This window comes from Polypterus senegalus, chromosome 7 (genome assembly GCF_016835505.1).
Source record: "Polypterus senegalus isolate Bchr_013 chromosome 7, ASM1683550v1, whole genome shotgun sequence".
Lineage (NCBI taxonomy): Eukaryota > Metazoa > Chordata > Cladistia > Polypteriformes > Polypteridae > Polypterus > Polypterus senegalus.
The window spans coordinates 41,922,315-41,935,616 of NC_053160.1; the positions used below are offsets into that span (position 1 = coordinate 41,922,315).

Below are 13,302 nucleotides of genomic sequence, written 5' to 3' on the forward strand. Positions count from 1 at the left end.
TTTCGGTTCATCTTAAACGCAGGACCACCCTTCCTCTCAAAAGGAGCTGGGGTCCCATACAGTAAGATAACAGAAGAGATCAAAACAAGCAGAGTCCGTTTCCCTGTGTTCTATCAGCAGCGCAGTCTGCTGGCTCTACTATTAAGAGAAACACTGAGCTCTTGGGAACGCGCAGCTGACTTTGCCTGGAGGGGGCGGGGAGGCTATTTGCATGCAGGCTGCCAGTGGGCGTTGCGATTCGGCACATAAACAAACATACGAGGTAGCGCGCTTCAGTAGTGCGAGAGCAGCCAGTGCATCAGGGATACGGCGACACGCGTCTCTCTGCTGCGCGTATTAGCGACATCAATACTGGATACACAATCAAGGAGTACTGGAATATATAAACTTCTTGTGATTTATTTAAAATATTTATTCAGATTTTGGAGTTTTTGGAACGAAGACGACTGACTCATTTGGAATTTAAATTTTTGGTAAGTAAGAAGTGGAATATGATGTATAGTCGCATTGCGTGTCTGGCTTTGCTAGAGGTTTGGCTGTTAAAGCTGGTTAAAAATCGCTTAAACACTTTTGTTCAATGATAAATACTTGGGCGTTTTGGTGGTAAAACGAGTTTTAGCGATTCCGATTCCGTAATAAGTCGATATTTATTTTTTTAGAGCAGCGATCGGATGCATCATTCAGTTTGCTGCATCGCAAGTGAAGCGCTTTCTTTTACTTCTTTCTGGGAGAAAAGACCCAGGCTATCATGAATCATTTTATTCTTGTAAAGTTTATTTGTAAGACATCTATATTTGTAAGGAAGTGTAACGAAGTATTCTCGGTAATTTGTATTTCCCTGTATAATAGAAGGGAAATTCTTCCTGCAAAAGTCTGCACTTTAAATTGAGTGTGGGATTTTTGGTACTTCCCTCGGAAAACACAATTCGTGATCTCCACTGTTTTTAAAAGGATGCTGTTGTATACGTATTAGAAGTGTAACACCTTAGCATGTTTTCGTTTTGAGATTGCACAGTATTTAAGTATTATTTACGTGAGTTTTTTTTCTATTTTTGTTTGTTTATATTTGTTGTGTTAAAGGAAAGGAAATAAATAGAGGAATTAATCAAATTATTTTATATTGCTGTTTTAGTCTCCCGACTATAGTGTATACCGAATGATGTTCAGTGTTTAAATACTATTTAATGTATACTTGCCATGCAAATGTTGTAATATTTTTACCCTTGCAGTTAATTTCATGTATTTCACTTTTTTTGTTTGGACTTACGTAGTTCAAAATACCATAGCTGGCACTCTTGTTAAAAGCTGTCAGACGCCCCTAGCCGTAAACATGCATATTACATAATAACGTCGCTTGTTGTGATTGGGAGTAATATTCAAATGAATGGCGTACAGACCTAGACTGGAGCTGAAGCGGCGTGGCTACTGTTGAGAAAAACAAAAAGTAAGTGAGAGCTTTTCAATAGGCCGAAAAGTAAAAGTGAGTTCAGACATATATATAAAGTAGAGCGTTTCGGTTGTTAATCTACACATCATCAAATCTTTATAGCGATCATGCTGTGTTTTAGCTTTTCTTTGAGTCTTAAGCTTTGCAATAATTTTTCACCTATTCTTTTTAAGTATATTATATTTAACGCACCATTTGTCTTTACCAATATAATTTATATAGAATAAATACACAAATCGATTATTCTATTAAATATATGGGTCGGTCTAAGTACTTCCTTTTATTTTCGGCGTCTGGACAATCAAAATGAACAACAGATTAACTGGTTAAATAAATAACTTATTCGAAGGAATAATCTTACGCAGCACTTATTATGTGCTACCGACAGGAATTCACTTGAGTGATGCTTCATTTCACGCTTGTTAGATGAACAAAAATGAAAATAGTACGCGATGTTGAAATATGCAACTTGTGTTTATTTTTTATTTTATTTTTTCTGGTTTTATATATTACATTTACTTGAAAAGAGTTTTGGAACGAGCGAAGCAAATCAAGGATGTATGATGGGCTACGATGCTGCTGTTCAGTCGTTGTGCAATGTGCGTATTATAAAAAGCAGCGAAAGTGGACAAAAGACTTAGCAAAGCGTGTTCAGAAAACTGGCAGATCTTATTTAAGGTATGACAAAATCGAAAACACCTAGGAACACACCTTCATAACAATGTAACTATTTTGTGGAAAAACTGGGTCGGTGGCATTGATGAACGAGTTTCATTTTGCCGCTTTTTAGTTTTTAACATCATGTTCAAAAGGCTTGTACGGTTTAAAAAGTTAATATTATGTGACATTCCTTAAAAATGTCGTTGGGGGTTGGATTGCTGGCTTTTGAATGCACTCCTTTTCGCGCTGTCTAGGAGACCCCAGGAGGCGTTACAATGTAATGGCAGGCTACATTGTACTCAGTTCTTTTGGCGCGCTGAGGAAATCTTTTGTAAGATCTCTCTCTCTCGTGCAAAAACGGGTTAGAAAATGGATGGATGGAAAAAAGCAATTGTGTCAATTTTCCTCCACACCAGCTCTCAGAATTTGCCCGTCATACTAGTAGAACGTAGAAAGCTAGATTAAATGCACGGACTATCAGAGAAACTGTGGTTGGTAAAGATATACATTTCGCTTTTTATTGTGCTTTTCTCAGTTTGCACTTTTTATAGCGCAGCCAGTTTACCCGGGGGTCAGATTTTTCCTGCAGTCCTGACTTTAACCTACTTGGCGGGCTCATTCCTCAACTGTCTGCCACTTTCATTAGCATATCACTGAATACTGAGGGTGGAGTTGAATATTATTCTCATTGAAACGGGAAACCAGCATTTAAAATTTTCTAACAAAGAAGGATTTTATTTTGCTGTATAGATTAAGGCAGTCTTTTTCTGTTTTATATAAGCGTTCCTTATTGCAAATTGCTAATGGTAAAATATTGCCAACATTTAACTGTACCCCTTCTGACCATGCTCCCAAAAGATTTGTAAATGAATGCCACAGATTGCTGTTTCTAGCTTGCAAATGCAAATCTGTGGACGACTTGAGACATTACAGGAGTGTCCCGACTAGACCCATAGTAAGTGAAGGGAATAATTTCCTGTCTCCTGTTCCTATTGTCTTTTCTGTCTGCAGCTTTTTTCATATTGTATAGTTGACACCTCATTAAGCATTCAGTGTCTACACCTTATTTTGTAATTTAGGTTCAGACAAGTGATCTAAAGCATCAGTATGCAGATAAGACTGTCTTTAACAGGTTAGTTAGTGTTGTATCCAGAATGTCTCTTAACAGCTAACATAAAAATATAAGTTAGCCAATAGCAGTATAACTGAAAATGACATAGTGGCTCCACAAATTGCTCTCTGCTAGTGTTTCTTAAATTTTTGTGTTCTTCTTATCATTTGTATAATTGCAACGAACATTGTCTTTGTCAGCGTAAGAGTTGGAAGTTTGCACAAAATTATCTGCTAAATTAATATAAAATTTAATGTTAAAAATTTTTGAACATGGCAAATATTAAGGTATTTATTTTGAATTGCCTAGTACTCCCAAGTTTGAAAGAGCAGCCTGAGTGTTTAAAATTCCTTTACTTCTGCCTTGGTTTAGTTGTACTGTGATAGCTTGTTATTTATTTGTGCGGATTTAAATTCTATTAAATGCTATGGTGCAATAACATCCTGCATCAAGATCCAACAAACGTTAGGCATCTTACTGCTAAAACTTGTACCAGCTTTTCACACATGAAGCAGCATCATCCTAATTATCTGGAACTAAAAGGGGTAACATAATCTAATAGCAGTAGCTGATAAAAGTGACTGCTGACACAAGCCTGGCGCGCTATGGACGTGATATGTTATTCAAATTGGCCAACTGTGACCTAGAACAAATAGTTTCAGATTTCTCCAATAACCTTCAGCTGCTGCTTTGTTTTATGCTGCTGCTGGACTACTTGCTTGTGCAGCTGTCTTGAAAATGTGAAGAAAAGGGACTGAAAAAGAAGTTGGGGGAAGAGAGTTTGTGTGTGGTTGGGGGTGGCTACATTGTGCTAAATGCACAAGTCTGTTTGCACTTCCAAACATTGGCTCTATCCCAGATCCTAACATTCAGATGGAGCCAAAAAGTAGTGTCTGAAGGCTTTTATCATTATCAAGACACTGGTACAGCATGTCCTTTCACACCCATGCTGTGGTGGATGTGCATTAAATAGTCATGTCATAATACATTTTCAGTAAGTGTCTGCATAAAGAAAGCCACTCTAAGGAAAAAAAAAACTTTAGGAATACCTCAGCAAGTGAAAACACTTGTGTTTTGAAAAGTGAATTTGTCCCCTTGCATGGTTATGCTTGAGTGACCAGGAGGCCTCAGTCATTTGAGTGTTTTGGTTTTCGGTATGACAATATACAGTGATAATGATTTAGTTGTTTTAAATTTGGTTACTATTTTAAACAGCTCTATTTATATAATGGAATCCCAGTCATCCATTCTTTCCCACCTAATTTGTATTTATCTTTTAGCCATTCATTGCCATCACACAGTCAGTTTCCACTATTCTGCAATAGTTTTCCCTTCCTTGTGAATAATAAAAAAAAAGAGTCAGGACAACTTTACACATTATTAAAAAAACAAATATGGCATCTGTCTGTAACTTGATAACATTACATTGGACTTGATGTGTTAATGATAAATTAAAAAAAAATTCCTTCAAGTTAAGTGAACATGAAATTTCATTATGATATGTCATCAGTTAGTGGCTGAATATGTGTTTAATTCTGTAAATATTCAATTATCTAAAAATTACCTCACATAAAGTAGAAATATTTGTTCTTTTTTTCTTTTTGCAATGTTGTCTATTATTGAGCTTCACAATATTTCTTAGTTTAATGCTTTTCATCATAAAACTCATTTATTTTAAATGTTTTTGAGGTATTCAATTACATGAGAAACAAGATATCAGTAAAATATCAAGCTGTCCATTTTCAGACCTGCTTACTATAGAATTGTAGTGGCCAGGGCCTATTACAGCAGCATCATGTTCAAGACAGGAACCAAATTTGGTGGTATCATTTCTTCAGAGAGCATATGTGGACATCTTTATGAACTTCTTTGTTTCTTGTATTTGTTCACAATTTTATTATTATTAGGGTAGCATCATTGTACCTCATCAGCAGTGCTATTGCAAAGGTCCAGAGTCTTGGCTTCAATTACCAGCCTAGCACTGTGTCTATAATGTTTGCAGTTCTACACATGTTTATATGGTTTGTGTTTGGTATTTGGATTGTCTACACCTTTGCAAAAACACACATGTTATGTTGTATTTGGTAACTCTAAACTGGGCCTTTGCACAAGAGAGTGTGGTTGTGTGCATGAGAAATGGACTGATGTCCCATCCAGAAGTAGTCCCTATGTCATTCTCAGTGATTCTGGATATCCAACACTTAATCCGTTTTTGAACTCATCTTTTCATTGCAGGGCTGAAGGGAGTCAACAGCTTTGGAGGCAAGACAGGAATCAACCATGTCAGATTCTCCAGATTCCACATTCATACTGATATTCGCTCATACTTGGACAAGTCAGAGTTACTTGTCAAGCTAGTGAGTGTCTTTTGTGTGGGAGGAAAATCAAGTAACTGTAGACATGGATATAGGGTAAATTAGAAATTATACACAAAAAACATGGGGGAAGCTGAACCCATACAGATAAGCAACAGTGTTAATCTGATGCATTAGGTCTGTTGCTGATTATTATTATTATTATTATTATTATTATTATTATTATCACAGTTCCAGAAATATTTTTTAATGACTGTCACATTGTCCTCTGCTGTTTGATTTAAATATCAGTGTCTTAAACTCCTCTATACCACCAGGTGTGTGGGCAGGATTTTACTACAATATTTTACAAATGCAAATAAATCTCTGATATATTTGCTGCACCTGCCAGGATTATCTTGTTGTTTGTTTGCAATCACAATGTTTTTGGTTAGAGCGTGGTTATTATATTATATGAGGTTGATGTGCCACGGTGGGACAGCAGCCTAACACATGGTGGAACAGATGCAGGAGAGGCTGATGCTGTGGCTTCTCATGCACCAAGCAATCCCTCATTTTGATGCAAATTTCTCATGACATGGTGAAAAGACAGATTAATGTGGTCTGCATGGCTGTAACTCTTCTGTGCGTCTGTACATCTCTTATGCCTCCAGCCAAAGACTAACATTGGTGTCTGCCATTGTTTAAAAGCTCGTGCCCAGTGTTCAGCACTGAATACAGCTATTGTGTGAAGGTGTTGCCAGAAGCTTCGGTCCTCTGCTTTGCACCCTATCCCTCGGAATCTGTGTAATCACTTAATAAACCACACACCAAAATCCCATGTGAAAACCCACTGTTCAAGCTGCTGATAATGGTAAATACTGTGCTGGCACGCTGCTGCTGACCCTCAGTGAAATCAGGTGGCTTATTAGGAGGCTGCAATCTGTAGCAAGCCATTCAAAGGTTACTTTTAGAAACAGTGAGGAAAGAGGAGGAATAAGCTGTTGATATATAGAACATGGGTCAGCTCCAAAACCTGTTCATGTGGCCACCCTTATTTTTATGTTTTCCTTTTCATAATGGTAATTGTCTATATACTTTTGATAGAAAAAATGTCAAACATTCAATATGTCAGTATTTTACTATTCATATATTGTTATGAATAAGTTACTATGCTGTTTACTTGTACAGTATTCTGTATAATATGTGCATTTCAATGAGCCAATGCTAATAAATTACTTTGCAGATGGTTAATATTTGAATTGGCCCAGTTTGAAATCATTAAAACATAAAATGATTTGCAATGTAAACATCTAAGCTTGTCAAAGTTTCTGTGTCCATTGTTTGTGGCACAGATTCCGCATTTAATGATCACATAGACTGTTAATCAAATGTAAATATTCAAGATGAAAAGGCAGTCACAGTAGTGCCATTTAGTGATAATGAGTGATGAGGTGGTTTTGCATTCTTGTGGTCCAGCTCTCAATTGTTTTTTTCCCCTCAAATGGTATTTCTTCATACCTTCACAAGACCTTTGTTTTCTTGGGGCTCATCTTTTTTTGTGTGTTTTATTTATTTATATGTATTTTTATATAGTATAGGGCATTGCACAAACAAAATATAATTAAGCTTGCTGTTTTTCAACAATTACTGTTGTAAACATGCCTTGCCTTTCAATGTCTCCCGTGCTGACTTCAGAAATGAAAACAAATTAATTAACATTGTGGTTGCTCAACAAGCCATTCTCCCCTGTGCACTGATGCATTGCTTGGAGGTGGAGGATCTAACAAGATAATTGCTACTCATTACAAAATTACAGTCTGCACAATATCATTTTAATACAAATTTATAATTAGCTTTTTCTTTGCTTCTCTTCAAATTTTATATCTTGCTTAGCGTCTTGGGTCTGAACAGAGAGAGTAAAGTAGCAAGCCTCACATAATTCATGTAGCGTGCAGTGGTGCCTACTGGGAAACTATGGCAGCCGGTGCTGGCCTAGATCAGCTGGAAATAATGCTGAATGCTATACAAACACCTCCAGATTGTCCAGGTTGTGCTGATTATAATTTGTGTAATTATGAACTTGCCTTGTGAGTTACTATAGTTAACTGAAATGTGAGCTGTGGATTCCTGTTTGGCAACATATTTACCAAAGCCCGAGTAAGAACCACATTTGAACAATGGATTGTTTTTTTAGTCTCATTACTGTAAACCAGAGCTGTAACTGCATTCTGCTGTTGCAGTTGTTTCATTAAAATACCTTGTTGATCTTTTAAAGGCCTGACTACTTTCTTAAAACAGGCCTTTGTTTTGGAGCCTTAGCTAGCACAACGATGAAGGTAAGCTTCCTTCAGCCTCAAGTGCTTAATGTAAGTGAGCTTTTAACAGACCAGAGAATTTTCAGTAATGGACAGTCATAAAATATGTACATTTTTTACTTTTTATAAAAATAAAACTGTTTAGTTAGCTTTTGGAAGATATTAGCTACCTTCTTTGAATGCAAGAGGTTGTACTTCTTTATTGATGTAGAAATGTTTGTGTATACTCAATCTGATCAAATGAGTTTGTTGGTTTTACCTACTGTATGCTTAATGGATGAGTTATTGTGGGGACACCACCCCCTTAAAGGATGTTCTGTACCCTTGTTAGTAGACTAAGCTGTTTACTGTAGTTTTGTTAAAATATACATATTGTGTTTTTGTATTATACATACATAGGTAATGGTTTGAAGAAATATTGGCCTGGTGTATCAAGAGTAATTTTAATTACAACTTGGTAAAGAATTACATGTGTAGGCTTTATAAGAATTGGAAAAAATACAGAATGTTTGAGATATCTAAGTTTCTCTGTCTCTTTTCTTTGGAGAATATTTTATTGGGGCAATTTCCTTATTTTTCATTTTAATAGTGTAAAAGAATGAGCTTCCATGAATTAAATGAACTGCTTTTCACATTTCTTTACTTTGTTAATCACATTTATGATGAGAAGAAAATCATGAACAATAGAAATAGTAGCTACTTGGAGGTAGAAATGTTTAAATATCAGTACTGTATTTTCTAAACTTTTACTGATATCATATAAGGCTTAACCACTTTAGCATAGTATAGATACCACTGCCAATGCACTCCAAGTACAGCTAGTGAGCGAATGGTAACAGAGTAGCTGATTGCACATGCAATAAAAAAATGTAGTAATCTTTACTTCATTCTCTCATCATGCATTTTACCCCCAGATCTTATAGTCTCCACACATGCACTTGTAACCACTCTTCTACTTTCTCAAATGCCTTTTTTGCTTTTTTCCCTCACAGTGCTGACTGTTGTGTAATCCTCTGCACTCCATTTAAAATGGCAGCTTGCCCAGTTAAGCATACACTGACCCTAATTATTTCTGATTGCCATCCTGCCTTTGGCACATAGCAGAGTACAAATTAAGTACCGAGAGCAGGTTTGTCCAATGTAAATGGTGCAAAGGGAGATCATTGCCTGCCTGTGGTTAATGTCTATCTATCTATCTATCTATCTATCTATCTATCTATCTATCTATCTATCTATCTATCTATCTATCTATCTATCTATCTATCTATCTATCTATCTATCTATCTATCTATCTGTCTGTCTGTCTGTCTGTCTGTCTGTCTGTCTGTCTGTCTGTCTGTCTGTCTGTCTATCTATCTATCTATGTGATTTTCTTTTTGATTAATGGCTTTAACTGTTATCTTTTTCATGTTTTTTATAGGAAAGTATGCCACAAACACCAACTTTTTCAGCTATGTTCAACACCAGTGGGTACAATCGGAACTTATTCCAGACCAAGGATGACAACTGTGGAGGCCTTTTCTACAACGATAACAATCTTGTCTCAGGATCGTTGGAAGCTCTCATTCAGCATTTAGTTCCTAATGTTGATTATTATCCTGATGTAAGTCTGCTGTTTTACAAAAAAAAAATACCAGAGTATCAATTCAAGCAGATTTCAGTAGTAGTAGGGCAGCATGACATTTGATGATAAGGCAGCTAAAAAGAGCAACTTACATAACATATTTTGAATGGTGCTTTGGATACTGGATTTGTGTAAATGCCCTTACATCCATGGCATATTTGATTTTGTTGGTTTTTCAGCCCTCCAAGTATTGGCAGTGTGCTGTAGATCAAAAGAATATTTAAAGCAACTTCAAAAAAAAGCACTGTGTGATAAATTGAACATTAAAGGATGTAGAGGCATATACTGTGGTCAGCTGAAAATATTTCCTTTGAAAAAGAGAAGAAAGACCTCTGTTCTTAAAGTAGATGTCCAAAGTAAATTCAAAATCTATTTTCAGGCTTACCATATTATATTAAAATTGAGTACACAGGTCTGAAATTTAAACATGATTCAAGTTGAGTAAAATACCTTCTTTATTTTTTCCTCCCCAGAGAACATATATATTCACATTCTTGCTGAGCTCACGACTTTTCATTCATCCATATGAACTGATGGCTAAAGTCTGCCATTTATGTATTGAACAGCAGCGGTTAAGTGAACCAGGGGCTGATAAGGTAAGGCTTAAAAAGTGCTCTTTCACTGAATTATTATTAAATTGGTTTAAAGAACTGGGAAAATAAACTTCTTCTGAAAATGTATCTTCAGTATATTTTTATTGTTTAAAACCACTTTTCTAACTTAGGGTAACTGGTGACTCTAACGTGGCTGTGTATGACTGTGTGTGTGTGCGTGAGTGGTCCCTGTGACAGACCTGTGGTTTTGTCCAAAGCTGTTTTCTATCTTATATTCACTACTGCCAGAATAAACTGTGGCCCCACACAAGCATGTTTGAAAATGTTGTGTTGATGCTTAATCAAATTGTCCAGTTCATTGTCAGGGGGACCCAGAATCCGATTTGGCAGCAACAGTTGACTAGCCTTAGGAAACATAGGACACACACACACAAACACACAAATGTGATACTGGCCACTGACTCAAACTAGGGTGATTTGGTTTCAACAACTGATCTGACAGTAAAGACTAGTTTATTTCCTCAAAGGAAACACAGCAAGAACATGAAAATGGTAATTGGAGTTCTTGCTTAAATAAGGCTTCCCAGGATGACTGGCTGTCAGCCTTGATACTGAACTGTTTACATCCTTAAGCAATAGTGTATTTTATTGTAAATTTACTGATTTACTGACTCACTAAGTCACTCCCTCATTCTCTATCCACTTGTCCTGGTGAAGATTGTGTTGGCAAGGTACCACATCAGACATGCCAGGTCAGGCCACTGTCTTTTAAACAACAATCACCTGATACATCAGGGTAATTCCCTGGTTCTTGACTTCCTGACAGATATAATACCTCCAAGTATGTCTAGAGTGTTCTTTCAGCAGGTCATGTCTAGAATACCACTTGTAGAGAGCATCCAAATGTTACATACTAATAAATAAAATAAGCAATCATCTGACTTCTTTAACTGTTTTCTTCTTCAATCCACAGAACAGAATTAGAAAGATTGCCCCAAAAATTCTGCAGTTGCTGACAGAGTGGACCGAAACTTTTCCCTATGATTTCAGAGATGAGAGAATGATGAGAAGTCTGAAGGAGCTAATGCACAGATTGTCCAGTGTGGAAGAAGTAAGATGCCTTACAATTCTGATATTTTACAGACTGCACTATACCAGTACAAATCCTTTCATTTGCTTTCCAAGCCACATCTCTAGTTATCGGTCATAGGGAATTGGTATTAATCCCAGGACACCAGAACACAAGTGGGAACCAACCTTACATTCTGCATAAGTGATATAAAATGAAGATAATTTGAAACACTGTATATGTTGCTGTTTAAAAAGCTAATTCTAAATAACTTGTTTCACCTGAGTAATGGTATTTTCACCACATTCATCCACTGGAATTGTGCTAAATAAATTCAAGGAAGTAAGTGCTGTTAATTGTTTCCTGAAACAAATTTACTCTTGGGTAGCATATATTTCACACCTTCAGGAGTCTAGATTATAATCTGTTTGAATTTTGCATGTTCTTTCTGTGTGTGTGGATATTTCTTCCCATAATCCAGTGTCCCCCCAGTGCTAACCTGGCCCCACATGAGTGAGTGTAAATTTGTGTTAGTGTGGATTGGTAATCCTTCCAGGGATGATTTATAGGTACCCATAACCCATACAAACAGATTAAGTGGGTTGTAAATGAACTGAACTAAATTGCCTTTTGCATTATACAGTTATAGACTGATTGAATAGTAAACACATAACAAAAAAGTCACCTTTGCAAGTGAATTTAAATAACATAAGGATAGCTGAAAGTTTGAAATACACAAATTTTGTTTGACACAAGCCTCCTCCAAACTAACCCTTATTTAAGAGGTATTACTGCTTTTCTCATTTAGGTGTTTATATTTTCTAATGTGTTTTGAAACATATAAAGAATAAATTTAGGAATAAAGTTGCACATGACTTTAGATTACATAATGTCATTTAGGCTGAGAAAGTTCATATGGCTGTGGTGAGTAGTATTTTCCCTGCATCAATGTCAGCAGTTCCTATCTTTTCTATTTATAGTATGTTAAGTGCAGAGGAAACATGAATAATACAAAGATAAACTTAGAAACTGACTGTACTGTCTTCAGTATCCCTTTTAATATACTCAACAAGTTCATATTCACCAGCATGTGATTCTGTCAAGCTTTGGAGTTCATTTGAGTGAGTGTGATGGTAGTGATTGGGTTGTTGATAAAACAATGACAAGGAATAGGCATGCTTTATAGATCAGTAATGAATGGCACACTTACATTTGTTCCTATTAGGACATCTTAGAGGTCTTTCTTTTCAATAATAAGAGACTTGGTAATATATTGTATGGCCTACGGGTGAGGTCTTTTAGGGTCTTAGAAGTAAATCTTGATTATGACCTGTCAGCCTATCTTTGAAAGTGTGCAGGTTGTCTGGGATCCATCATTTCTGTTGAGGTGCAATTATTCCATCTCTGTTTCATTTTTAAAGCAGTTTTCATTCTTGGATGCAGTGTTAAAGGGAATTATTTAATTTGTGTGTGTTTTTTAACTACTGGATAAGTGAAGTGCTTCTGAAATTCAGCTGTGTGAGTGATCATGATCTCATTGGTTTCTTTTTTGTTCTTGTCATTCCGCATGACAGGTGATGTACTGGCCATGTATGCTCTTGACTTTTATTGTTTCAGTGCTCTTATAATAGCCAAACTACAGTTAGCCAAATATTCAGTGCATCTCAGATTCCCTCTTTTTGCCTTTAATTCTTATATTTTTGCTTTGGTTACAGTAAGAACAGCTAAGGCAGATTTCAGTAGCCTGCCAAACAGACTTTAATCCAACTACCAAAAACCCAGTCTCTAGCTCTGTACAGTGTGAAAATGCAATCATGGGCTAGGAAAAGGTCAATCAGAGTTGGTGGTGACTCACTTCATGGTGTGGGTTCAAACAGGCATGTGATCCTAACTGCAGTCTCGTTATTTTATGGCCTTTCACTTTCATGAGTCATTTCAATTATTGCTTATTTTAGTAAAGCTCTATATGACTGTAAGATTAGTGTTTATTACAGCATTGCTATTTGTGAAAAATAAATGTAACCATATAAGTATTTGTATTTAACTCAATTTATTCTTATAACATGCACATCCATATAATGTACTGCTTTTAAAAATATTAACACATTCAAAAACAGCGTATAACATGTAGAGTGTCATTGATTAAAAATGCTGTTAACTCACAGATAGAATATTTAGGATTCCTACTGCTGTTATAGTGGTTTCAACCTGCCTTTGTCAAAGGT

At 36.2% G+C, this 13,302-nt stretch overlaps 1 protein-coding gene across 3 annotated transcripts in view; it reads left to right on the forward strand.

Annotated features, from left to right (window-relative positions):
• Window positions 1–268: 268 nt before the first annotated feature.
• rasgef1ba (RasGEF domain family, member 1Ba) overlaps window positions 269–13,302 on the forward strand; it is a 33,969-nt gene continuing 20,935 nt past the window's right edge. Inside the window, exons 1-4 of one of the 3 annotated variants that reach the window (XM_039758528.1) lie at window positions 269–473; window positions 9,251–9,433; window positions 9,928–10,050; window positions 10,982–11,119. In XM_039758528.1, coding sequence (XP_039614462.1) covers window positions 9,257–9,433; window positions 9,928–10,050; window positions 10,982–11,119 — 438 coding nt within the window. In that variant the 5' untranslated portion in view covers window positions 269–473; window positions 9,251–9,256. Of the gene's footprint in view, window positions 474–1,419; window positions 1,445–5,504; window positions 5,576–9,250; window positions 9,434–9,927; window positions 10,051–10,981; window positions 11,120–13,302 lie in introns of those variants that run through there. The other 2 variants (XM_039758529.1, XM_039758530.1) reach the window with 2 other exon arrangements.